Below are 27,672 nucleotides of genomic sequence, written 5' to 3' on the forward strand. Positions count from 1 at the left end.
GCACAGGAGGACCGCAGATCCACCTGTGACAATCCGGAAGTTGAACAGACCGGCCAGTCTCACAGGGAAGGGTTTCTTGTTTATTTCAAACACTCGGTAATATGAGTTAAACGGACTTTTATGGGCTAGTCTTCCGAGAAGAGCATCTGGCCAAGACACACACGCATCCACCAAAAACAAAACTGAGAACAGAACAAACACGTCTGGGGCACAGTTTATCGTTTTGTTGGGAGCTTCCTCTCTGCTGTCTGAATTTCTAGTTAAGCCGGGTGTATTCTGGACCAGGTCACATGGGGGACCTCAGAGCTCTGACGTACTGGAATCACAGGAGGCTGATCTCAGGCAGGACTCAGCCAACGAGGCCCAAGGCCAGGCCCGCCTTGTTCTCGGTGTCACTGGCCATGGCCACGGCCACTGCACGTCCTGGCCGAGCTGCTTTCATGCCGAGCGGTGGTGACAGAGGCCGTGTGGCCTGGACAGCCTGAAATATTTACAGAGAAGTCTGCCAGCCCCTCCTCCAGAGGAAAAGCCTCCAGTCCATAGGAAGCTAACGGCTACGGTGTCTCCTAAGAGCTACACTGTCATCATCATTGTCATCACTATCACCATCACCTCATCATCGCCACCATCATCATCACCACCATCACCACCATCACCACCACATCATCACCACCATCACCACCATCACCACCACATCATCACCACCATCATCACCACCATCACCACCATCACCACCACCACCACCACCACCACCACCATCACCACCATCACCATCACCACCACCACCACCACCACCACCACCATCACCATCACCACCATCACCACCATCACCACCACCATCACCACCACCATCACCACCATCACCACCACCATCACCATCACCACCATCACCACCACCACCACCATCACCACCACCATCACCACCATCACCACCACCATCACCACCACCACCATCACCACCACCATCACCACCATCACCATCATCACCATCACATCACCACCATCACCACCATCACCACCATCACCATCATTACCACCACCATCATCACCACCATCACCACCACCATCACCATCACCACCATCACCACCATCACCACCATCACCACCACATCATCACCACCATCATCACCATCATCACCACCACCATCACCACCACCATCACCACCACCATCACCACCACCATCACCATCATCACCACCACCATCACCACCACCATCATCACCACCATCATCACTACCATCATCACCACCACCACCATCACCACCATCATCATCACCACCATCATCGTCACAACCATCACCTCATCATTACCACCACCACCATCACCACCACCACCATCACCACCACCATCACCACCATCACTACCACCACCACCACCATCACCACCACCACCACCATCACCATCATCACCACCACCACCACCATCACCACCACCATCACCATCACCACCATCACCACCATCATCATCACCACCATCACCTCATCATCACCACCATCACCACCATCACCACTACCACACCATCAACACCATCGCCACCACACTGTGTCCGTGCAGGCTAACCATCCAGGCATCGTGTGGAGGCCTCTGCACACATCAACTAATTTGAACCTCACAATCGTATAACTACCCTCGTTCAACCAATGGGGAAACTGAGGCACAGGGCAGTAAGGCCACTTGCTGAAGATTTCCCAGCAAAGACATCACTGAGGCAGGATATAAGGCAAGCAGTCTGGCTCTCAACCAGAGCCTGTGCTCTCCACCGCCCTTCCATACTGAGGCACAGAGAAGTGAAGTAACCTGCCCAAGCCACACAGCAGGAAGGGGTGGCGCTGGGATTCAGACACTGGGTGACACTGCGTCTCCTGACTTGAACACAGTCCTTCAGCAGAAGGACTGCAGGAGCTCAGGAGTCCCAGGGGCTGGGGGGGGCGGGGGGGGAGGCACAACAGAGCTGGGACGCAGGAAACCTGAAAGGAAGCCAGGAGGGAGGGTGTGTCGGGACTCTCAATCCTGGGAAACCCTCGGTGCCAGGGGTCCTCCAGGACCCTCAGGGAAAGACGTGGGGTCCCGATCCCGTGGGGGGGGTGCCGAGAGCACAGAGACGGAGAGAACAGGGCGCAGACATCTGCAGGTGCAGCAGGCGGGACTGACCGGGCGGTGCGCAGGGCGCCGACCCTGAGAGGCTCGGGGCGTGTCCGAGGCGGGGCAGGGGACTGGGGGCCTCCCACGGCCTTGAAGTCCGGGCCACTGTCTGCATGTACACCCTTCCATCTGTGTTGGCCGTACCACACCGGCAGCCGACAGCCGACGCAGACCGAGGCCCGGCCCCCAGTGTCCCTCTCAGTGTCCGGGGTCCCGCCACCCAGGGGAGAGGCCCTCCTCCAGTGTCCTGCGCCCCCGCCAGGAGGACAGAGATGGCCACCACGCAGATAGCAGCCCGAGCACCTCGCCAGCATCCTCCACTGACGCTCACACCCAGGAGGCCCACACCGCAGGTGGGAACACTGAGGCTGCCCCGCGAGGTGAAGTGAGCCCCCCAGTGTCACCCAGCAAGTTGGGAGGAACGGGGATTCCAAGCCACATCTGGGGGTTCTTCTAGGCTCCAAGCAGCCTGTGCCCAGAGCGCCCTGGGAGGGGCCACCCCGGGATGCAGGCCTGTCGGAGCGTGGGGGGAGCGTGCTGGGTCCCAGGAAGGTCAGGGTCACTGGGTCCAAGCCCCGCCTCCTCACCCCGCAGACCTGCCTCAGTGACTGCACAAGGAACCGGGACACCAGGCTCCTATGTGACCCTCAGACAGGGAACTGTGGCTTTCTGAGCCTCGACTCCCCGTTTCCTCCACCTCAATCCTCCTCAGACTCAGAGAAGGGGCACGTCTCAGAAACCACGCTGTCTGTGGGGGGCGAGCACGGGGCTGTCAGTGGCAGAGAGGCCTCCAGATTACAGACCCTGACGCTCGCCTCCCACCAGCCAGGGACAGAGGCTCCTGCCCTGGACGCACGCCCGGAGGGCAGGTCCCCCAGGAAGCTCCTGCTTTTCAAGTAACAAGCAGGGGCCCCAGCCGGGCCGCCCTCAACGAGGCAGGGTGCTCAGGGAGTGGGGCCCCACTGCTGCCACCACACAGGACAGGGATGCCCCACCCTGTAGCTGCCCAGAGTCCCCGCTCACCCCCGGCCTCAGCCTCCTGCCTGGAGGGGGTGGCAACCACCAGGTCCTCTCCAACCACATCCTGTGTCACCCAAGGCCCAGCGGGGGAATAGTGGGCGGTGTCTGGGGTCAGCCAGTGACCTCACGTGACCGGGAGAGGGCCCAGCTGGGGCAAAGGGCAGGCGGGACGGCAGGATGGGAGGGCTGTGGGAGCCGGAGGCCTCCCCGGGGCTGGGCCCGTGGAGAAGCGGTGGGAGGGGGTATGAGCCCAGGACCGGGGGGACGAGAGAAACCAGAGCGGCCCCCAGGGGCAGCAGCCCCCCAACAGCTGCAACACAGCGACAACGACGAGTAATAACAACAGCAAACGACGCAGCGGCTGAGCGCCAGGCTCTCCCACAAGGACGTCACAGTCGGCCCCCAGGATCCAGGAGACGGTGCTCTCATCAGCCCACTTCACGGGTGGAAACCCGAGGCTCAGGGAGGCCCAGCAACCGTCCCATTTCCTCACACGCAAAACGTGCCCGTCTGCAAAGCGGGGAGCACAGGGGACCCCCGGTGACCAGGGAGAGCTTGTGTGACTGCGTAACAGGCTCTGAACACACGCTCGCCCTGGAGCGAGCTCAGGGACTGGGAGCTCCGATTTCTGTCATCGCGGCAGTGACCGTGATAAAGATGGCAATGCCGAACAATGACCTGTCCCAGGGAGCACATTCTAGGCCCCAGGCACACAGCAGGCATCCACGGCCCGGTGGCTCAGGGTCCTGAAGCTGACGCAGACGCCTCCCCACGGGGACAGCCTCTGGCCTCAGTCCCTCGTCTGCAGAGTGGGACGATCCCGCGGGGCACTCGTCCGCTGGGCTGTTCATGAGAATTCGGCGACTCCGTCCAGGGGAAAGTCGTCGTCACGGGGTCCAGGAGGTGCCCGTGTGGCCCAGCGCTCTGCAGGCGTCCCGGGGCCCAGTCCTCAGGAGGCACCCATGTCTGGGACACCCCCAGCTGAGCCAGTGGGTTCGTCTGCAAACAGGTCCCGCTCGCTCACGGAAATGCCCGCCCACGCTTCTTCCTCTCGGTGCTCACGAGGAGAGACCACGGCAGCCAGTGGGACAGACGCACGAGCACACACACGTCACATAGCCAGCTCCTGCCCCGCTGTGACTGCCAGGCCTCACGCCCCCTTGCTGGGCAGCCAGGAGGTCAAACGGGGGTGGCCCAGGACGCTGAGAGCCATCCAGCAAGCACCGGAGGACACAGTATACAACACGTACGCAGTAAACGCCCACAGAGCCCACCCTCGCAACTACACCACACGGCTAGTGGCGAAGCCAGGAAATGGGGCCTCACTCGGGGGTGGGCGGGGGAGCAGCCCAGGAGAGCTGACCGGGGGCACACACGCTTGCAGGCTGGCACGCAGAGGGCACGTCTGCTCCCCCACGGGCAGGTCATCCCCTCCAGCAATGGTGGCTCCCGAGAGCAGAACCACCTGGAACCCAAATCAGGGATTTGGGGACATGATGTGGGCCAGGCCTCAACGCCTCAGACCCACGAGCATCGCCACGGTTACCGAGCTCCGGGGCTGAGGATAGGGGCCGGGAGGGACTGCGAGCAGTGCCCCCAGGAAGCCACCCCAATCCTAAAGCAAGCAGAGAGTCGAGGTGAGGCTGGGCTGAGAGGAGAGTGTACACAGCAGGCGCTCCATGTTTGCACACAAATTCCAAGGACGATCCCGAGAGGCCCCGCTCAGCCTGGCCCCTGTCTCCGTCTTCCCAGCTTTAAAACGAGAGCTAAGAGATTTCACCAGGTGCCCCAGGGCCCGGAAGGCCGCAGGTACCAGTGGTCTCTGCCGAGGCACCGCCTCTGCTCGAGGGACACAGCGAGCGACACCAGCCCTGGCTCGGAGAAAGAAAGGAATGGGGCGGGGGCTGGTTACAGAAGAAGGCCCCAAAGGTGACCCTGACGTACGCGTACCCCTTACCGTGTGAGGCCGGGCGATCTGCACGGGGTAGGAGATGCCATGGGGCGGGTAGCGGGGCTCGGTGGCCCTCCAGGTCTGCGCCACGGGCTGCGTGGATCCTGACATGGCGGTGGGCGTCCGGGGGGCTCCTGGGCTCCAATAACCTTCCTCTTGATGGCCACCAAGGTTAAAAGCCAGTCGTCGTCATCTGCTCGCGAGCCGCACTGTCACAGGTGCCTGTGAGAAAACAGAAAGGAAAGCAAGGTCAGCCACGAGCAGTGGCTCCTCGCAGAGCCTGGCGGCACGAGTCTTCCCTCGGCCCCGGTAAGGACGAGCCAGCACACAGGGGTCCACCCGGGCCCTCCTCACGTCATTGGCACGTCCCCACCCACTGACAGTGGGACATGTGACGCGCATCTGGTGACCCTCTGAGCCACAGGCCAGGCCAGAGGCTGCCACATACGTCACATTAGGAGAGCTGTGCCCTCCCCACCACCGAGGTCTCACGCAGCAGGCACAGGACCCCGACTCTGTGGGTGCCACCCCCAAAGGCTCCCCAGGCCCCTCGGCCCACCCAACTGCACCCCTGGAACCCAACTCTGTGGACAGTGCCCCTTCCATCCACAATGGCTCCCCAGCCCCCTCAGCCCACCCAACCTCACCCCTGGAACCCCAACTCTGAGGACACTGCCCCTTCCACGCACAATGGCTCCCCAGCCCCCTCGGCCCACCCAACCGCACCCCAAGGCTGCTGCGAGTTTCTGAGACAGGGGGCAAAGTTCTCTGAAAGCCCCTGGCAGCCCGGGTAGGCTGGTGCCAGGCCTGACCCAGGAGGCACGGCCGGGGGAGGGACACACGACTGTCCTGGTCAGTGGACAGGTTTCGCTCGGGCAGGGCACAGGTCACAGCATGACCTGGGGAAGGCCAGGCCTGCCTGGGCCTCCCAGTGACCCTCGGTAGGAGGGTGACACCGTGATATGGGAGCAGGACAGAAGTGACGCTGGCCCGGACGTGAGCTGGGAGAGGAGGTACTGGGGCACCGAGGGCCACGCTGGGGAAACAGCCAAGGACACGGACAAGAGCCAGCTGGACCCCAAGTGGCTCCGGGGGGCAGGCACGCAGTGCCTTCCACGGGAGAGAGACCACCCGCATCCACGCTGAGAAGACCGAGAACTGGTCCACCGGCTTTCCAGATGGGGAAACTGAGGCCCAGAAAGACGAAAAGACTTAAGTCAAGCAGCAAAGGAGCCCTCGTGGGAAGCTGCCAGTGCCCAGCCGTTCCCGGGGGCCTCCACTCTCCCCAGGACCCCTCCATGCCTCCTCGGGCCACAACTGGCCCCTCTGCCCGTGGCTGGGCTGCAGCCCCGTGATCAGAGGAACAGACCGCACCCCGGCCCCCTCTAATTTCACCGTGATGCCCCTCGTCACCTGCCCTCCCCCACAACTGTCCCTACCAAAGGGGTGGACGACTTGGACCCTCCCCTGCGGGTCTGCCCGTGGGAGGCCTGAGGAGGAGGGATGTTGGAAGCGGAGACTGAGATCAAGGTGGTCAGAGGAGGAATGAGACCCTGCTGGGGGGCCTGGTGCACCCCACTCCCCACCTCCATCTTCTGCTCTGTAGACATGACTTTCCTTTCAGGAACCATCCTCCTTCCCCAGGCTCCAGGAATGGTCATGTGACCCAGGCCTGGCCAATCAGATTCCTGCTTCCCCTGGGCCAGTAATTGGCTCAGGGATAGGCATGTGACCCAGTCCAAGCCAATGAGAGTCAGTCCTGAGACTCTTGCTGGAGGAGCCGTCCCTGTGCCCTCTGCTGGGGCTCTGGGCTGGGAGGGTGAAGCCTGGAGCCCTGGGGGCCACCGCATGGCAGGAGCCTGCGGAGGACGATGCCAATTGGCAGGAAGGCAGAGCTGAAGGGTGGAGAGAGCGCAGCCGGCTCCTGATGACAGCTGTGCCTGAAGGCAGATTAAAGCCCGCAAGTTGACTTAGGGGAGCTGAGGCACTCCTTCTGTGCATTTTGCCTTCACCAGCCCAACCTGGGTTTCTGTCACTTGCCACCAAAAGCTCTGCCTCACCAGGGAAGGGAGGCGTCATGGGGGGGTGGGGGGCAGTCCTTCACCCGGGTGCTGGCAATCGTTCCTACACTAAACAGGCAGAGAATTCCAGAGCCAAGGCTGACGCACCTGTGGCCACCCCAGGAAGGGGCCCATGGCAGGACGCACCATGTAATCCCCACGAACACGGGCACAAGCCCTGCTCCGCCCACAGGAGCCACCACCATCACCATCACCACAGCGCCGCAGCCAGTCACGGCGGTGCGCCAACGGGGAGGGAGGGAGCCTGCCCTGCCAGCTCTCAAGGGCAACCTGCCCTGCAGCCCAGAGACAAGAACCTGGCCTGGGGAGAGGGGCAGGTGCGCCACCCGTGCTGGACCCTGCTCCAGAAGTCCCTGGCTCCAACCAGCTCATCTCAGAGCCCGGCAGACCCTGGCCTTCCAATGCAGCAAAGCAAATTCCATCTGCTCTCTCGCTGGGTTAAACAGCTGCCCATTCCCTCCGAGGAGATGAGACCAGGACAAGGCAGGGAGAGGTCAGCCTCTCCGGCAGCAACAAAGGCAACTTCCGGACTGCTATTTGATTTTGCGTTGCATACGGTGGCGAGAAGTCTAGTTTACCCACAGCTCTTCTAACCTCCTTTGCCTAACGAAATGCTGACTGAGGATGGCAGGCCCCTGCCGGATGCTCACAGCGTGCACTGCACATGGGCTCCAAAAGCCGGGGAGGCAAGAGCTTCTCAAACCACCCTGGGACAATCCTCGGTCACCTCCCCGCCCTCCTCGTGCCGAGGCCCAGGCCTGGCTGCCCTCCCTCCCTCAAGACTCACAGGGTGTCACGGCCAAGCTTGGGGGCTGCAACCCGGCTGCCCCCACCCCGCCCTACCCCATCAAGGGGTCCCCCCACGGCCCAGCGTCCTCTCGCACAGGGGGACCCCACGCCTCCCTCATTCACCACAAGCTTGTTATTCAACGCATTCTCCACCCCGCCCAACCTCAGCCACATCCGTTGCCAACTCAAAAAGAAGTTTTTAGGAAAACAGCCTGGCAGCTCCTCAAAAAGTTAAACACAGAATTACCACACGACCCAGCAATCCCCCTCCTAGGCACATACCCAGAAGGACCCAAAGCGGGGACCCGAACACGCACACGCGTGCTCCGGCAGCAGCCTTCACCACGGCCGGAGGGTGGAAACGACCGAGCGTCCGTCGCGGATGAACCTCCGTGGTCCGCGGGACAGTGGCACACACGTCAGCCACGCAAAGGAGAAAGCACTGACCCCTGCCACGGCCTGGGCGACCCTCACCGCCACGAGGCTGAGGACGAGGAGCCCACTCAGAAGCCACACAGCATACGAGTCCACTGACGTGGAGCGTCCAGAACAGGCCAATCCACAGGGACAGGGAGCAGACGGGTGGCGGCCGGGGGCTGGCAGGGACGGGGAGTGCCTGCTGCTGGGTGTGGGGTTTTACACGCAACGATGGGAACGTTCTCAAACTGGACAAAGGAAGTGTTTGCAGAGCATCGTGAGTGACGAAAAGTGCAAGCTGTGACTTCATCAGCACGGTCTAGAGGGAGTGCCAAGAAGAAGTGACATTACTTCATCAAAGACGGGGGTAGGAGAGGGAAAGAGAGACCCCAGGGCCACGGAAGGGTCTCCCGGATCTGGCCTTGGCTGGAAGGGTTTCTGAGAGCAGACCCAGACTACTGTAGGAACGCAACACCACGGCCCCCACAGCATTGCAGGGTCGAGCTTTGGGGTCAGGACAGAGTGGTGGGCATCCACATATTTACAGACATTTCGGGTCCTCCCTGCGAGCTGGGCCCCCAGCCAGGTAATGAGGCGGGGTCCAGGCCGCGGAGGGTGTCTACCAGAACAGAGGAGAGCTGGTCAGGGGACAGGGAGGGACAGTGCTCCAGGCGGAGGCCACCGGAGCGGGAGCCCAGAGGTGAGACCGGGCGCTGTCCATTTGAGAAGCTCACTGAGTGCATACGAGGCGGGCAGGGCACGCTGTCACTCAAGGCCTCTGGGCCATGGAGGGATGGCTTTCGTTCTAAGGGCCATAAGGAGCCACAGAGGGCAGTGGAGGAGGAGAGTAAAGAGTCATGGCACTTGACAAGCAGGCACTGGAGCAAGAGTGGGACTGGGAGAGTGAGGAGCTACTACACCCGTCCCAGCGAGAGACGGCGCCAGCAGAAGTGGGGCAGCAGGGACGGAGAAGGAGAAGCCTGCAGATGGCGTGGAAGTCGGGAGGGAGACGCCGCAGGCCGGAGAGAGCTCGCTGTGGGACGAGCGAGGCCAAGCGGGCCCCAGGGTTGGGGGTCCTCCGCTCCCCTCCTCTAGCCAGACACCTCAGAGCCCCAAGCCTCTGTCTCCTGGGCTGCAGACGGGAAGGAGGGCCCCTGCTCCAGGCTGACGTGAGGACGGCGCGCTGGTGGGGCGCAGCCACGGGGCAGGTAAACGGCAGGTGCCACCAGGAGGTGACGGACTTGCTCAGCCGGTGGCCTGGGACACTTCTGAGCCTCAGCTGGGGACACCGAGGCCCAACCAGACCTTGCACAACCAAACCACAAACCACAACACGAGGGCCACTGAGCCAGCTGGGGGAGGGCAGCCAACTCCAGCCGGGCCCACAGCAGGGGCCCCGGCACAGTGCAGAACGGGGCTCCCCAGGACAGCTCCCCACACCCCACCGTGCTCCAGCCCAGCCCCGCCCTGCCAGCCTGAGGCACACATGGCAGGCGCCACAGGCTGCCCACAGGAGAGCCACAGGCTGTGGGGCCCGTCTGGCGGCACCTCCAGTCCTGCTCACCCATGGTCCCTTGTACCCACCCACAAGACGGCTCTGGTGAGGCTCCCACACCCCCAGAGAAAGCGCCTGGCCACGGCTCTGTGTCCGCCTTGCTCCCTGCTCGCCCCTGGGGCCTGTCACCTCGGGACACACAGCAGGTGCTCCGTGAATGACCCTGTCCAGCAGAGGCAAGTGCCAGGACCACGAGGTGAGGCCAGAGCCCACCGTACCTGCATCTGTCCCCACCTCGCTGGGCGGAGGCCTCCTTCCTGGGGGCTGGGAGGGCTGGAAGGTTCCACGGGGCCTCCTGCCCCCACATTCCTCTCTGGCCCCAGGCAGGACGGCTGAGGCCACACGGCGACATGTTCCGTAGCTTTTCGGTGTGTGAGCAGCCTGGGTCAGCCGGGGAGGGGGGAGGAGGGAGCACAGGAGCCAGCGGGGGCTCGGGAGGGGCCGATCCGCGGGAGTGAGCCCGGGAGCCTGCAGCCCCGCCGCCAGCGGGAAGATGAAAGGAAAGCCAGCGGCGCCACACGTGCCTGAAATTTTCCTGGAACTAATGGGCCCGATACTGGAACTTGTGGCGGGTGGGGAGCCTCAGAATTAAAAATCAGCTGCCAGGAGGAGCGAGGCCCCAGCACGTACACACACACACGCGTGCACACACACATGCACACACACAGGCCCGTCCCAACGCTCTGGGGGGCTGGCTCGCAGGAGCCACGGGTCCCACAGAGGGGACACAGTCTGCTACACCCACCCCCACCAGCCTGTCTCAGGCCAGAGACACGTGGGTGCTCCGGGGGCCTGCGGGCAGCGACCCCATGGGCCCCCCTCCCCACTGCCCCTCAGCACCTGGAATGGGCCCTGAGGTCCAGCGGCCTCCATAGCTGTTAGCTGACTGCTGACTCCCCCGTGGGAGGCTGGGGCCTGGCACACAGTAGGTGGATGAATGGCACAACCTGGACAGCTGAAAGCAGTAGAAACTTACACCCCACAGCTCTGGAGGCCGGACGTCCCCAATCAAGGTGCCAGCAGGGCCGAGCTCCCGCGCGGGCTCTGGGGAGGACCTGCCTTGTCTCTTCCAGCTCCTGGTGGCTCTGGGCATCCCTGGCTTGTGGCCGCACCCCTCCACTGGGCCCGCCTTCCTCACACGGCCTGTTCTCCTTGTGTGTCTGCCTTACGGCCGTCCCCTCTTCCTACAAGGACACGGGGCATCTTGGATTCAGGGCCCACCCTAGTCCAGCAGGACCTCACCTCGACTAATTATATCTGCAAAGACCCTCTTTCCAGATAAGGCCACGTTCACAGGTTCCGGTGGACATGAAGTTGGGCGGGACACTATTCAACCCACGACAGTGGGTCCTCAGTAAATACTGATCTTGTCTGCTGCTCCATCTCAGATCCTGGCATATAGCAGGCCCCCTATAAACATCCACTAAAGAAAAACGCGCCAGCAGCCTGGCCCGTGGAGCATGGAGACCTGGAAGCCAGCACGGGGGACGTGAGGACAGAGCGGTTCTGGGACCTGAGGTTGAGACGCTGTGGAAACAACAGCTAGAAGGCAGCTGCTGCGGACGCCTGGTGTTCCCAGTTGCTGGCGTGCCGTACAACTGGGGACCGGCGACGTACTGGGTGGGCACCTTCGGCAGGGACTCCTGGCACAGAGCGGATGCCCAGGATCCGGCTCTCAACTGCGTCCTGAGACACAGAGAGCCCCGTGGGAGGTGGCGCATCTGAGCCTCACTCGGCCTGGCCCTGAGGAGCCTGCATGGCATCAGGGACAGAGCGAGAGGCGAGTTCCTGCCTCGCCCTGGTGGCTCGCCACCGTTGACCATGACTTACAGGCACCTGTTGTGGGACAGGTGCTGGGGACCCCAAAGCCCCCTCGTGGAGCTGACATTTTGGTGGGCGAGAGCAGAGCGATTACAGGACACCAGAAGGTGTTCGTGCTGTGGAGACAATTAGGAGAGTAGGCAGGAACGAAGAGTGAGTGCAGTGTGAAGGTGAGTGGTCAGGGACGGTCTCACCAGAAGGCACCTGTAAGCCAAGATGTACAGGAGGGGAGGGTGGGAAATGTGCAAACGTCTGGGGAAGGGGGTTCCAGGCAGAGGGAACAGCATGTGCAAAGGCCCTGAGGCAGGGGAGGAACAGTAGGGAGAGCTGAGTGAGCAGGGGCCTGGGGCCCGGGGCCCTGGGCCCTGGGAGGCCACAGGCAGCTTTCACTCCATTTGAGGTGGGGAGGACACACCCCACTGGGGAGGGGCAGCGGACAGGGTCTCCTAGAGGAAGCCGTCCCTTGTGCCTCTGTGTTAAAGGAAACCTTGGCTCTGACCCTGGCAAGGAGCAACGGGCACGGGCCTCAGTGTGCTGGATGCCAGTGAAAGGGCCAGCCCACTTGTAATCCTAACACCAGTAAAGCCACCATGCTGGGTCCTACAGATCCAGGCGCCCACCCGCCCACCCACACAGGCAGGCCCAGCAGAAGGTCACTGGGCTCCCCAAGGAGGAGCCAGGACCCCGACCACAGCCCGCTCCTGGCTCTGCCTGAAGGACGGCCAAGGGTCACCATACTCAGAGCCCAACTCGGGGTGCCGCCCACAAGGGTGCCACCTGTTCACCCCCAAGCTGGGACTGGGCAAGACACCCCATCGAAATGGGGTCTCCGCCCCATTCTGGTCCATCAGGAGACTACTTCGCATCTGTGATGCGCAGGCACCACTCCAAACACTGGAGCCACAGCAGAGACCCAGTCAGACAAAATGGCCAATCCGAGCTGACATCCAGGGACACGCCTGTCCCAACAGGGAAAGCCCCCAGCCAGGGACTCAACAGGAGACGGAGGGACGGAAGAGGAAGGAGGGATGGGTGGATGGATGGACGGACGGATGGATGGATGAATAGATGGAAGACACATTGACGGACAGATATCAATTTAAGTATTCCATTTTCCAGAGTTTTTCTGGTCTCGCTTTTTCGACCAACCCCATAGCCAAGTGTGCCTTTATTCCACTAATATTCCCACATCAGCTCCCTGCCGCCACCATGGGGGACACAGAAGAGCGCCATCACCCCCATGGACCCCCAGGCCCACACGACTGCTCCCTAAGCCCCAGCCTCCTGGGTAAAGAGGACCCTAGGGAAAACTGCCTCTGATCCCAAAGTCCAGAATCAGAAGACAGAGGGACTCAAGGCCCACCCTCCCCGGGCACCACTTCCTGTCCTCAAGCCACAGCCGGCACGCCTTCCTCCTGGGGAAGGAGAAAGGGGCCAGCGGACTCCAGCCCCAGACATATCTTCCCTGCGGCCAGCGGGATTTACAGCTCGGAGCAGCACGACCATCACGCGACGCGGCACGGGCCAGGCAACAGCCAGAAAAACAGAGTTTCCTGAGGCCAGAATGTGGCGCAGACCCCAGATCCACTCCCAGCCGGGCGGTTTTCCCGGGACCGGCTCCCTCTCCCCGGCCAGCTCAGCCAGGCCCCAGAGACCAGCTCAGCATGCGGGGTTAGAAGGAGAGACTTCACAAGAAACCGCCAATTTCTGGCTTCTTCAAACGAGGGGCTCTCACCGTCGCTGGCGGGCACGTGAGATGGTGCAGTGTCCACAGAAGGCAGTCTGGCGGGTCCTCGCTAAGTGAAAAGCAGAGTCCCCACATGACCCAGCAATTCCACGCCTGGGTACAGACCCCAGGACACGAAAACGGGTCATAAAACAAAACAGAACAGAAAGAACACAAATGTCCACAGCAGCACTACTCACAACACCCAAAAGTGGAAACAACCCAAAAGGCCATCGACTGACGGACGGACAGAAAGAACGTGCCCACACGATGGAACAGTATTCAGCCATGAAAAGGAACGTGTGACCCGTGAACTCATGGCGCTGAGGGCAGGAAGCCACGGACGGCCTGATCCCACTGACGTGAAACGTCCGGGAGAGGCGAATCCACCAGACAGAGGGCAGGCTGGTGGCTGCGGGGCTGAGGGAGGGGCAACGGGGAGCGACTGCTTGATGGTGTTGGACGTCCTCTGGGGTGAGGAAAACGTTCCAGGGCTGCACAGCGGGGAGGGTGACACAACTGTGAACCCACTGAAAACCAACTGACGGTACGCTTAACCTAGTTCAGGGAGCATGTTTCACGCTATGTGTATTTTACCAGAACAAAATCATTCAGGGGAAACCGAGGTCCATGTCCCCACACAGGCACGACGGGCTGGAGGCAGGTGGGATGGGCACACCCTCTCCTGTTGGCCACATCCCCTCCTGGTCAGCTACCTTCATTTATATCCCCAGCCTGGCAGACAGGACTCAGCGGCGGAGGGCTTGGTTCACCGTCTCCCGTCAGGCCAGGCTGGGGTGATGGAGGCCTCACCGCCCCCCAACCACCTCCCGGGAACCCTCCCCAACCCCAACTCACCAACTGGGTTCCCATGATGCTCTCTTCCCGCCTCTCCTGTGGGCCCAACCCCATGAACCACCGCATCTGCTTCCCCACTGTCTCCCCACCAGACTGAGCTCCTGGCCCGCAGTTTGAGCCCCACCCAGGATCAAGGGCATCGTGGGGGCCCTGGCTGAGTCACGGCCCACGGTCACCCTCAGCAGGCTGCCCTCCCGGTCCTGCACGCCGCCATCCCACAGGGCTGCCACGTGTGGAAAGTGGTCGACTGGGTTCCAATCCAACTCTGCACTTACACAGCTGTGTGGCCTTGGGCACCATACCGACCTCTCTGGGCTTCACTTGTTCTATCTGTAAAACTTTCCTCATGGGGCCCGTGGGAAGAATCACCAGGAAAAGATCTACGGAAAGCTCGACCACCAGAGAAAAGTTCTGAGATGCAGTCGATGGCTGGTCCTACCCCACGCTACTCGAAATACGGGGGGAGGCAGGGAGGCAAGTCAACAACAGTGACCACGACGGTGGTATGCATAACAGGGGCAGTTACTATTACTGCCCCCACTCCGCAGACGCACCAACTGAGGCTGGGGGAGTGAGCTGACCAACCACAGAGCAAGTTCCTCGTGAGGAGGTGGTCCAGGCTGGGGGGGACCCACAGCTGAAGACAGAGACACGGCGCTTCCCGGGGAGCCGGGCCTCACGGGGTCTGGACGGGCTGCCCTTCCCAGCCCAGAACCCTGGCTGCGGGGGTCTCACTCAACACCCTCTTGTTACAGACGGGGAAACTGAGGCCAAAGAGGCGGAGTGTGAGCAAGGTCACTCACAGGCTAGTGCTGTGCGGCGGGACCGCCTACCCGGCCGGACCCCTCGGCACTCCCCAGGGCCCACCGATCCCAAGCCCACGTGGCCCGGGCACCTGGGGAGGCGGCGCCGGGGCCTGGGCTGAGCCCACCCCAGACTCCTCAGGGCAACGGACACCCCGGGGCCGCGGGGAGAAGGTCCACGGACGGCCAGAGCCCGGGACAGACCGACTGCCGCGGACCCGCTGTCAGGTCACCGAGGGGAGACCTCACAGGCCACGCCCACCCTCACCAGCCTCCCGGGGAAACCAGAGCCAGGCGCCCCCTCTCCCTCCAGAAAGGACGCCCAGCCACCGGGAGAGCCTCCACCGCCCCCGGATCCACCTGTGCCTCCCGGTTCCTCGTGTACCACGCACCCCGTCACCCACGGGCAGCACCATCACCGCCCAGGGGACGGCTCCGTGTCCCTCAGCAGCCTGACTGTCCCCACTGGACACATCACGAAACCGAGGCTCAGAGAGGCGAACTCACTTGCCCAAGGTCACACAGCCAGAAAGCAGCCAGGCTCGATTCCAATGCCCAAACCGCCGGCCCAGGCCCCGCGCCCCGCCCCCACCGCGCGCCCGCAGCCCCCGCAGCCCCCGCGACCCCCGCACGCCCGCGAACCCCGCGCCCCCGCGACCCCCGCACGCCCGCGCCCCCGCGTCCCCGCGCCCCCCGCGCCCCCCGCGTCCCCGCGCCCCCCGCGTCCCCTCGTCCCCGCGCCCGCCCTCGGAGCAGCAGGGGGACGTGGCGCTGCCGGAGCCCGAGGCCGCCGTCCCTGTTCCCAGTTGGACTGGCCGGTCCGTGTCCGCGGGCGCCCCGCGCGCTCCCCGCCGGGGGTCTGCTCACGAGCACCTCCTCCTGCGCTCCTTTCTCCCCTCTTAACGCTAAAAGCGGGGGAGAGCCCACAGCCGGACGACCCTGCGCGCCCCCCGCCCCCCCGCCCGGGGTATTTCACCGACGCCGCGACGTTCCCGCCCCGGCCGCGTGTCCACCAGCTCCTCCATGTGGCCGCGCGCCCGGGAGGGAGGGGACCCGAGAGGCGGGGGCGCGGGCGACCCGGCAAACCCCGCGCCGCCCACCGCGAGCGCTGACCCGGAGCCCGACCCTACAGCCCGGGGGGCCCTGGGCGTCCGCGGCGCTGCCTGGACGGCACGAAGCCCCCCCGGACATTCTGCCGGAAGAAGGACAAACCCTGTGTGCCCCCGCTCGGACCCAGTGCCCAGAGCGTCACGGTCACAGGGAAGGAGGGGGGCAGGGCTGGGGGGAGCTGGCGTTTAATGGGCAGAGTTTCTGTTTTGCAAGATGAAAAAGTTCTGGCGACGGTGGTGGTGTTGATTGCACAACATGTGAATACACTTGACACCCCTGAACTGTACACTTGAAGACGGCTGACGTCGGGAACGTTCTGTCATGTGTGTTACACCACAACTTAAACTCAAAAATAAATAACTAAAATAAACCACACACCTCCTCCAGGGAGGCCTCCGGGCTTGTGCTGCTCTGTGGTGGCTCCCACTGCCAGGCCTGCCCCAAGGGCACCACGGGGGGTTCCTGGCACGCAGTGGCCCCTCCCAGGCAAGCACTGAGGGGGACAGTCAAGGCCTCATCTCACACCACCCCACCTCACGACCTGCCGGCCGCCTCCCACCCAGGTGGCCTCGAGAGGCGATCGAAAGGCCTGGACTTGGGAAGGGCTGACCCGAAACTCTCTATCCCTCCAGACGGGCCCCCGACCGGCCACCCCAGGCCTGGCCCAGACCGCCCGCTCCACCCGCAGGTCTGCGGTCCCCACCCCCACTCTCGAGGTGAGGGGGCCACCCCGAGGGGGTGACAGTGGTGGCCTCTGGGTTCCCACTGGCTCCCCAGCTCCGACATCTGGTAACGAGTCCACAGCTGCGGGCCCTCAGGACAGCTCGCTGAGGAACTCACGGGTCATCCCCAGCGTTTCAGGGCAGATCCCTGGGGTCACCCTCGGCCACACGTGGGGAGGACCGATGTCCCAGCTGCTAAGAATAGCTGCACAGCAGCAGCCCGGAGGCCGGAGCCCAGCCTTCCACCGCGGCACGCCCTCCCCGACCCCCAGCAGACTACCATCTGGACCCCCAGGGGCCCCTCCCACAGGGCTGGCGGGAGGCCCCGCTGCCCCCAGAGCCCAGGCCCAGGGGGGAGAGCCCACTCTGAGCAGCCGGGCCCCACGCTCACATGTGACACACAGACCGCGCAGTCCCCGAGGCTCGTGGGCGCTGAGCGGCAGGCGTGGAGCCAGGATAGAGAACCCACGCGGTCCTCCGGACAGCGGACACGGCGGACACGCCCAGGGAAATGGGACGGTCAGTTTGGAGGGAACGAGATTAACAAGGCTGGGGGGTCCCAGGCCGGAAGCGGGGGGCAAGAGAAAGGGGGGCCGAGGATGCCAAGACCCACCGGACGCTGCGAGGCCAGGCCGGAGTCGTGCCGAGGGATGGCGAGGGCTGTGCACGTGGAGGACACAGGAGGGGGTGGCCGCTGCCCAGCCCGGCGGGTGAGCCTGGTGGCGGCTCAGGAACGCGGCCCAGGGGACCCACAGTGCCAATGCCTCCAGGCCAAGGGAGCCTTATTCTGAGACCTCTCTCAATTCACAATTTTTATTCAAAAAAAGTGGCTATAAACCCAACCCAATCAATCAATCTGACATCCAAATGCAGCCCAAGGGCGGCCAGGATGTGACCTGTGGCTTCTGACATGCGGTCAGCTGGAAGCCACAAGAGAGGCCTCGGCGAAGCTGGGGGCCCTGAGGGAGGGGACGGGGAGCGACAGGAGGGAACGTCACTGCACGGAGTGGAGAGGCTGGGCCCCCTTACCCGGGGAGTCATCGGGACCCCCCACAGGACGCACAGGCTGTGACAGATGGGCCGGGCAGGGAGCTGCTCCAGCTCGTCCCCAACACACGGAGCCAGTGGCTGCGGCCACCAGCTATTGTCTCTGCCTGCCCAGCACCCACTCCCTGCAACCACACCCCAGTGTCCCTCGGGCCACCACCCCTCCGGCACCCTGGGTCCCGGACTCGAGGGCAGGCGGAGCCCTCCTCCCAGGTCTGGCCCGTCAGCACCAGCTGCCGCACCTGGTTCAGGGCGGGGTGTAACTCGCAGGCTGAGCTGGTCAGTTCACTCCCATGACTTCCGCTGGAACATGGGGACCACAGGCTGCCCTTTGCCCGGGGCTGCTGGGCTGTGATGTGAGTCTGGGGCTGCCAGGCTCTAGATACGGGCAGCAACTCGTCAGCTGAGCCCCTGCATCCAACTGTGCCTGAAGCTTGCCCTGAGCCTTTTGTGCTAAATGCAGGAGGAGCGAGGTGTGTGCCAATTGCAACCAAGAGACTAACACAGTAAAAACCCCCTTAAAACACAGATTCTAAGTGCCACGGGTCTCCTTGGAATCAGATCACCTCCACCCTCTGGTCTTCTCACCTGTGCAGGTGAGGACAGGAGCAAAGCCAGCCAGAAGCAGGTAAGAGAAGTAAAATGGGAGCCCAGGACAGACTCCGCCCAGGAGGAAGGGGCCGGACAGGAGCCTGGGACGGGCCTGCCCTGTCTGTCAGCCCTGAGGAGGAGCGAGGTCTCAGGCCGGGTCCTGAGCCACCAGTGGCCGCCACTCAGGACCAGGCAGGCGGCAGCTTTGCAGACAAAGCCCGTCCCTCCCCGCTGGCCCGGATCTGGGTCACTCCACGGCCTTGGTCCCCCTCTCAGAAGAACTCCTGCTCCCAGAACACAGAACCAAACCTGCTGACAGACGCAGGCCGGCTCAAGCAGGTCCCAGCAGCCCCGTGCAGGCCCCAAGAAATGGGCCTCGTCCGCAGCCAGGAGGCCACACAGGGGGGCCCTGCAGCCTGCACCCCGGCCACGACCTGGGCCTACCCCTGCTGGGGCCTCAGTTTCCCAGGCCGTAAAACGGGCAGCTGCTCCGGCCTGGAGGGTGGTCCAGGCCCAGGGACAGGGGAGACCTGAACCCTCCACCCCGTGGGCGCTGACCTCCCCCACCGTCCCCTTCTCCTGACCTCCACGCAGCCATGTGCTCGGTACAGCCCCACTTCCCAGACAGGAAGGCAGAGGCTCTGCGGGGGAGACGCCTGTCCAGTGTCCCGCAGGCGGGAACGGGGCCGCGGAAGGACTAAGGCACACTCCGTCCAGCTCCCGGTCCTGCCCGGTCACTAGAACAGACCTGAGGGGGCCCCTACCCCTCACGGGCAGTCACCAACACAGCGCCCAGCAGCATCAGCTCATTTATCATCACTACCTCCCTCCCTGGGACGCAAGACTGAGGCACAGAGAGGCTAAGTAACTTGTCTGAGGTCACGCAGCAGGCAAGTGGCAGAGCCTGGATACAAACCCAGGCAAGTCCCTGCAGCGCCCACCACTGACCCACTGTGTCCCGGGACCCCGTGGCCAGTGCGCCCCGCCTCCCTGCTCAGACTCAGGGAGACCCTTGTCCCCGATGGAAACAAGGAGTCGGGGCCTCACAGGCCCCCTCCCATGTCACTGCCCACGGGGCCAGACCAAGCCCTGCCATGGGAGGCGCCCATGCGCCCCTGCACACAGGCCAGGCCATCCCCACATCCATCCGACCAGCCCTCCGAGCTCACAGCAAACCGCCCACCTGGTCCCATCCTCGCCGCGCCCCCCAGGCCCAGGCTCTGCTGCCTCCCTCATCAGCATCCAGACCCCTCATTCCCCACGTCCCTGCTGCCTTATTGCCCATCTCCCCACCCCCCAACGTAAGGGGCATGAAGGCAGGAGCCGTATCTGCCGTGTCCATTGCCGAGTCCCAGTGCACCGCACACAGCAGGCGCTCAATAAATGCGGGCTGAGTCCATGAACGCTAAGAGCAGAACTGCAGCCCGGGGCTGAAGCTCAAAGACCACCCTGTCAACAGAGAAACTGAGGCCGAGTGCAGATGCCATCTACATAAAGCCAGACTTTGGGGTGTCGTCTCTACTGGGTCAACATGTTCTGGAAACTGATCCACATCTTACACAGCCCACTACACCGCAGCTGTCACTGTGGCCCGGGGCTCCTATCCCTCCCTCCTGGGAGCCGCAGTGCCAGCCCATCCATTAGCCACAGCTGGGGCTCTGAAGGCCGTCACCACCACTGGGGGCTGTGTGGCCTTCCCCAGCTAGCCTGCCCTCTCTGGGCCTCAGTATCTCCATTTGTCAAGGGCACCTGGCAGACGGGGTAGTCGGGGCTTGGGGAGGGGCCCCGCGTGGAACCTGGGGAGCCCCCTGCCTCTCGGGTCACGTCCTCCTTAGCAGGGACACATGAGGCAGAGAGCCGGCAGCGGGTGACGGTGGGTTCCGGGGTTTGTGGACTCGAGTTCTCGGGGAGGGAGTCCGGTCCCGGACCGATGGGAGGGGCTCCCCGCCCCCAACCGCCTCCCTCTGTCCTGGGCCCTCAGGCTGGGGGGACATGGTGCAAACCCCCAGGGAGCGCTCCCCGACCAGAGACCGGGCTTGCCGGCTGCAGGGGCCGGTCAGGGCCGCGGCGACAAGCGACCACAGCCCGGAAGCTTCAAACAGCAGAACTTCATTGCCTGGAGCTCTGGGAAACGAGGGCCGAGGTGCCATCAGGGGCCGCGGGCACTCCCGCCTCCGCAGCCTCTGCCTCCTGTCACCCGGCCGTCCCTCTGTGTCTTCTCTCCTGTCTCGTAAGGACAGCGGTCACTGGCTTCAGAGCCGCCCGGGACCCAGGATGACCCCATCTCGTCCCGAGACAGGGCCACAAAGACCCTTTTTCCAAAGAAGGCCACGTTCCAGGGGCCACAGCCCAGGCCGCCCTGACTGCTCACTGAGCCTTGCTCCCTGCTGGCGGAGGCCAGGCTCCTGCAGAACGCCCCCCAGCAGGTGAGGAAACTGAGGCACAGAGTGTGGAGCCAGGTGCCCAAAGCACGCAGCAGGCGGGGGCGGAGCCCCACTTTCTCGGAGCCATCCCCCGTCGGAAGCCCCTGCACACGAGCCCCCTCACATCTACGGGGAGCAAGGGACGCTCACCCCTCCACCAGGGAGGGGGCCGGGCGCCCACCCAGCCCCCTTCACAGGCCCAGAGGAGGCTCCCAGGGCTGGGGGGTGGGGGTGGGGGGGTGGCAGATGCCCCCCAGGGATGCTTCGCGGAGTCTCAGGCTCCCGCGTCACACGGCGCCAATCCCACCCCTGAGGATGGGGAGGGGGTGTCTGCCCTGGGACCCCCACCCCCTAAGTTACCCCCCGCCAGGCCAGCCCACCCGCTGCCACCGGCCGCGACCGGCACATAAGGGCCCATTGTGACGTCACAGGCCGGGAATGGGGTTATTAGCCTGGGAAGGAGGCTGGCCCGGGACAAAGGGCTCATTGTCATGCAAATACACGGCCGGGGGAGGAGCGGCTCCGCCTTCTGGCTGCTGAGCCAGGCTGAGGACCCCACTCCTGGCCCATCTCCCGGCCTCACACTGGACCCGTCAGGGCCCCCTCCCAGGACTGAGCCCAATTCCCAGTAAACAGCACCTGCCCTGAGGACCTGGGTTCAAATCCTGCCTCCTCCACAGCTGTGCCCTGTCCCCGGAAGCAGGGATGACAAAGGGCCTCCTGAGAATGAAGCAGGACAATCCCTTCAGGGCGTATTCATCACCTCGGGCTCAGAAACAACCATACACACCACCATTTACCTATTAACACCGCGTCCCTGCCGCTGTGCAACATTGGGCAGGCTGCTGACCCTCTCCGGGCCTCATGTGGAGGGGGTGACACAGGACCCCCCTCTGAGGGCTGTTAGAAGGACTTGACAAACTAAAGTTGCAGAACGGGGCTGGCCGGGTGGTGCAGTGGTTAAGTTCGAACGTTCTGCTTCTCGGTGGCCCAGGGTTCACCGGTTGTGATCCCGGGTGCGGACATGGCACCGCTTGGCAAACCATGCTGTGGTAGGCATCCCACGTATAAAGTAGAGGAAGATGGGCACAGATGTTAGCTCAGAGCCAGTCTTCCTCAGCAAAAAACAGGAGGACTGGCGGTAGTTAGCTCAGGGCTAATCTTCCCCCCAAAAAAAGAATGAATAAAAAAAAAAGTTGCAGAACGCTCGCCCACCTTGCCAGCCCTCAACACACGCAGCTGATGCTGTCAGCACCCCACCTGCACACCCGGGGGTCCCCATCTCCTTGCTAACGAGCCCCACCACTCTGAGTCTATGCAGGAGGGTCCCTACGTGCACTCGCACACTCGAGCAAAAACACAAGAGCTGCTTTTCAAGGACCCTGGACCTCCAGGAGCGCCCCCAGCGCAGGGGCGGCTCGAGCGCCACGCACATCGCTGCTCCCGGGCCTGGGCGGCCCCAAGCCGGAGCCCCGGCAGGTGCCACTCACCTGGACGCACATCCGTCCCCAGGAAGGCCCCACTCGCCGGAAGGGACAGGCCCAGGGCCACAGCCCAGGGGGGTACACTGAGGCAGGCGCCCCGTTTGCTGGGCACCGACTACATGCCCAGAGCTGGGGACGCAGGGAGGTCAAGATGAGCAAGCCCCGGGTGGAGGGGGTGGGGGACACGGTGATGGACACACAACAAATCCCAGGTGGAGACGTGATAAGACGACAGGAGTGACAACGGGGAGCCCCGGGCCTCTCTAAGGAGATGACATGCAAGCAGAGGCCTGAATGAGGGGAGCAGGGAAGACCTGGAGGCAGGGGTTCCAGGACAGGGGCATAGCAAGTGCAAAGGCCCTGAGGCAGGACCACGACTGGCACTTCCAAGAAACAGCCCCAGGCCTGGAGGTCAGACGCCTGCCCCAGTCCCGCGCCAGCCCCTCCGGTCTGTACAGCAAAGCCAGACCCAGGGACCCGAGCCGTCACTGAGGCCTAGTGCGGTGGGGGAAACCCTCACAGCAGCTCGGCCCGCCTGGCCCTGAAGGGACCCACCGGCCCCCAGCCTGGGATGCCCTGGAACCCTCCAGAATCCTCAGGTGCAAAGCGAACCCTGCTTGGCCCCCCCAGAGGCCCAATGGCCAGGCCCAGCCGCCACGAGGGAGACGGCACCTGCAGGCCCGCTCGCGGGAGCCCCCGAGAAGCTTCTACCCGCAGGGCAGCTTTGCCCGGACAGAAATGCCTTTCTCACGCTTAGGTGCCGGCCAGGGACGCCCCAGCTCCCTCCAGGGCAAGCTAGTGACGCCCCAAAGGCCTTCTCACCACTGTCAAGGCGGGAGGGGGTCTGAGGGAACCAGTGCCTACCGCAGGGAACAGCAGGAAAGGGAAAAAGGCAGCACAGAGAACGGAGGGAGCAAGAAGGAAAAAGAACTCAGGGAGGAAGCGGGCTCAGCCCTCACAAGCGACCAGAGACAGAACAGAGGCCAAGGGCAGAGGAGGAGGCTCAGAGGCGGTGGGCTCTGGGGGGGCCCAGGAATGAGAGGGGGGCTGCCCAGCTAACCCGAGCCATGAGCATAGCCCCCTGTCCCGACGTCCCAGCCCAGCCTACGGGTGAGGCAAGGAGGAGGGAAGTGATGCTCAGAGAGGGCAAGCAACCTCCCCAGGGTCACCCAGCCCAAGAATCAGCATGCACAGGCTCAGGCCCAGGTCTGCGTCCCGGCTGCAGTCCCTGCAAACTGCGTGCCCTCAGGTGGGCGAACGGACCCCACGAGCCTCGGTTTCCTCATCTGAGAAGTGGGGATGGCTGAGGCGGGTACGAACTGAAAGAGCACGCGGCAAACCCCGTCGGAGGCGAGAACAGCAGAGCACGGAGCGCCTTCAGTGCCAGCAGCTTCTAGGCACTGAGCGCGGTCACCTGGGTCAGCCACACAGCTGCCAAGGCGCAGACGTGGGCTCGAACCCAGGATGGCCCAGCCCCGAGCCCCCTCGCCTGCTCTAACTTTTTACTTGAAGTCGCTGCAGATTCACATGTAACTAAGATCACAGCAGATCCCGGGTCTCCGTGGCCACTGTCCCCAAGGGTCCCAGCCTCACGGAACCAGAACTCAGCGTCAACAGTGTGAGCAGAAGACGGGCGCTGACACCATCGCCCTCACTCGGATCTCACCAGGCTTACACGCCCTCACGTGTGGGTGCGGGTGAGAGTGTGTGTGAGTGAGTGTGAGTGGGTGTGTATGTGCGAGTGAGTGTGAGCAGGGGTGTGTGCAAACATGCTCATATGTGTGTGTGCACGTCAGGGGGTGTGTACGTGTGAGAGTATACATGTGAATGGGTGTGTTTACGTGTGTATACGTTCATGTGCGTGTGCGCACGTGAGTGGGTGTGTACGTGTGTGAGTAGGTGTGTCTGTGCGTGACTGCCTATATGTTCGTGTGTGTGAACCGGTATGAGTATTTATGGTCATGTGCATGTGTGGGTGAGCGGGTGTATATGTGTGAGTGGGCAGGTTCACGTGAGTGTGAGTGGGTGTGTACGTGTGTGTGAGTGCACGTGAGTGTACTCAGCTCTACGCACCGCCGTCTCCCTGCAGACTCTGGCGGCCACCACACTCGCTGCCGGTCAGCCCCGTCACGGCCCGCGCGCCCTCTGGTCTGAACCACACACGACCGTCTTTCCCAGCAGCAGGGGATCCCCAACTGAGACCCTCTGTGCGCACGCAACACGGCCACAACACCGCTGTGTGGTGACCCCAGAGGGCACCGAGGGCTTAGGGGCAGCAAGGGGACATTTGTGGGGTCCCCCGCTGCAGAGGCCTTCCCCGAGGTCCCCAGGAGACGCCTGAGAACAAAGGGACAGCGGGCAGCTGGCGTGGGCTGCCTGGACGCCCGGGGAACTCCCCGCTGGCTCCTGCTGGCCCGAGAGGAGCGGCCCGGAGCCAGCCACCGGCCCAGCATCCGGTGTCGCTTACACACTGAGGACGGCTGCCACCCTTGGCGGGGGAGCAGCCCTGCCCACCCGGCCCCAGGCCACGCTGGGCGCTGCCGGCTGTGCCTGGCCCAGGTCTGGTGGGAGACAGGGCAGAACGGGAGAGCACGGAGGGACCCGGGGCCCCCAGCCCAGGCCCAAATGCAGACAGAGCCTGGGGCCTGGGGCAGGACCGCCTGCTCCCGGCATCCGGGCAGGGGCTCCACGTTCTTAAAACGGAAGGGCTCCCCATAGGGAAGAAAACAAAACTGGATGGAGAGCACGCCAGCACTCAATCGGCAATCCAAACTTGCCGTCTACACTGACAGAGCCCCCACGCCCGCCAACGAGGGGCCCCTGCGGGTTCGTCCTGCTTTGCCCCTGCAGGCCACTTGCACAGTATGGACAAGAGAACTGAGGCCCCGTGAGTTCCACATCCTGAACAAGGTCACACCATCCATGGGGTCAGGCAGGGACGATTTATTAGCCCCCTGAAGCCGGATGACTTATGGGAGTGTTCATTTGCCAGATGGGAAAACCGAGGCTCAGAGAAGTGAAGTGACTTATCCAAGGTCACACAGCCAGGAAGTGTTTGGCGGGATTTAAACCCAGGCAGTCTGGCCCCAGAATGAACAGAGGGCCACAGATCACCCCCGCCTCATCCCCACACCTGTGCGGCCCCCGATGCCCCATTCTACAGACGAGGAAACTGAGGCACGCACAGGGTCTGGGGCAAACAGGCGACACCCTCTGGGAACGCGGCCGCCCTGGCCTGGGCTGAGCCCCACGAGGCGCCCTCTGCCTCCCGCTGCCCGGCACACCAGGCCCCAGGACAAACCACCCCCTCACCCCTCGGCCTGTGACTGAGGGCTCCTTGTGAGCACGGGCGGCCCGGCCAACTTTCCGGTGTTTATCCCAGCTCCTCGCTGCCAGGGCCGCGGGCAAGCCTGGGCCGGTGGCGCTGATTTCAAACCAGACCCGGGCCCCCAGCCAAGAGCCACCACAGTGGGAGCAGGCGCCGGGCCCGAAGCGCCGCCTGCACCTGGTCCCCCCGCCCGCGCCCACCGAGGAGCCCCCAACCCCGAGCCCCAGGCCAGCCCCGGCGGCCGACACCCGGAAACACACAGGACCCCGGGTCCCCCGCTCGGTCCTTCTCCCGCCAGGATGCCCACGCAGGAGCGCCCCGGAAGAGCCGCCTGGCCCACCGCGCTGGCCATCCCGCAGAGGGGTCAGGCATCGCTGTCCCGCTGGCGCCCGCCCTCCAGGCCTTTCCTGGGACAGCAACTCCGACCTGAGCCCGGGAGCACTGGCCCCCGAGGGCTGCCGCCCGGGGCCCACAGCGCAGAGCGGGGCGCCCTCCAGCCCGGCCCACCGTCCCGGGGGCATACCCAGAGGCAGCCGCCCGGTCTTTGCCCACCCTCCCGGGGCCGGCGACCCGCATCTGCCTGCCCCCCACGCGCCCGGAAACTTCTCCCGCCCGAGCACATGACCAGCCCGCACTCACGTCAGCTCCAACACCACTGCAAGGGACTCTCCCAGAAAAAGGAAGACGAAGAAAAGTAAAACGTGCCAGCAAGTGGGTCAGCGGAGTCCACGGGCGCAGCCGGGGCCGCCAGCTTCCAGAAGCGCCGCGGGGCCAGCGGCCAGCCCATCCTTCCTCGCCACACGCGGCAGGTGGCCTCCCACCAGACGGGGCGCCCCCCGGGCCCCGGAGGCCACCCCCGACCCTGGTGAGGGTCCCCCAGCCGGCCGCCCGGGCCCCCCGGGACAGCCACGGCCGCCACCCCCGAGCGGCGACACCGCGCCGTGGCCGCCTCCCCGCCCCCGGCCCATAAACACGGAGCATTACATAAGTCACTCCGCGCGCCGCCAAAAGTGCGCTCTCCTCCCGGCCTGGCAGCCTCGCTAATTCCTCGTTGCCATGGCAACCGGCGGGCTGCCAGGAGCCCAGCGAGGCCTTTTTATAGCTCCCGAGAAGCCTCCCGGCCGCGCGGCTCCGGGCACCTCTCCTCCGGGCCGTCCCCTCCCGCCCACGGACCATGGCCACCGCCTGGCCCTCCCGGGGCCTCCGGTCTCCAGGATGACATGGCCAGGGGGCGGCCCCGCCTCCACCACGCTGCTGCCCTCCCTCTGATCTCAGAAAGCAAACATGGGCCTCCAGGGAGTCCTGAACCAGCACCACCTCGGGGACAGGCCTGGAGGCTGAAAAAAAACACGCACGCGTGTGCACACACATGTACCCACAGGCACACACACACATGCATGCACACACGTGCACATGCAAACTCACTGGCCAGAACGGCCCATCTGGTGGTCAGCCAGGGGTCTGAAACTTGGCTGCAATGAGCTGTGTGACTCAGAGACAAGTCCGAGCGTCTCTGGGCGCTGACTCCCTGCAGCGGGCACTCGGCTTCACTCCCACAGGCTGGTGCAAGGAGGAGCCGTCGGGAGGCCGCCCAGCTGCCGGGAAGCAGGGGCCCAGAGAGGCACCTGGGGCCCCTCCTCTGCCCAGCAACCAGGAGTGGGCCCCGCGATGCCCGCCCAGGGTGGCATCCTGAGCGATGACCAGGGGTCCTGCGGGGACACAGGGGGCACCACAGGCGGGAGGCACAGCAGATGCAAAGGTCCGGAGGCCGGACCAAGTTCAGCGTGCTGCAAAAGCAGAGAG

At 64.0% G+C, this 27,672-nt stretch overlaps 1 protein-coding gene across 41 annotated transcripts in view; it reads right to left on the reverse strand.

Moving 5' to 3' along the window:
* NCOR2 (nuclear receptor corepressor 2) overlaps nucleotides 1-27,672 on the reverse strand; it is a 205,793-nt gene that overhangs the window by 136,456 nt on the left and 41,665 nt on the right. For 39 of the 41 annotated variants that reach the window (XM_070275478.1, XM_070275480.1, XM_070275487.1 and 36 more), the window contains one exon: nucleotides 5,121-5,336. In XM_070275478.1, coding sequence (XP_070131579.1) covers nucleotides 5,121-5,225 — 105 coding nt within the window. In that variant the 5' untranslated portion in view covers nucleotides 5,226-5,336. Of the gene's footprint in view, nucleotides 1-5,120; nucleotides 5,337-26,508; nucleotides 26,648-26,853; nucleotides 26,913-27,672 lie in introns of those variants that run through there. The other 2 variants (XM_070275479.1, XM_070275477.1) reach the window with 2 other exon arrangements.

This window comes from Equus caballus, chromosome 8, assembly GCF_041296265.1.
Source record: "Equus caballus isolate H_3958 breed thoroughbred chromosome 8, TB-T2T, whole genome shotgun sequence".
Lineage (NCBI taxonomy): Eukaryota > Metazoa > Chordata > Mammalia > Perissodactyla > Equidae > Equus > Equus caballus.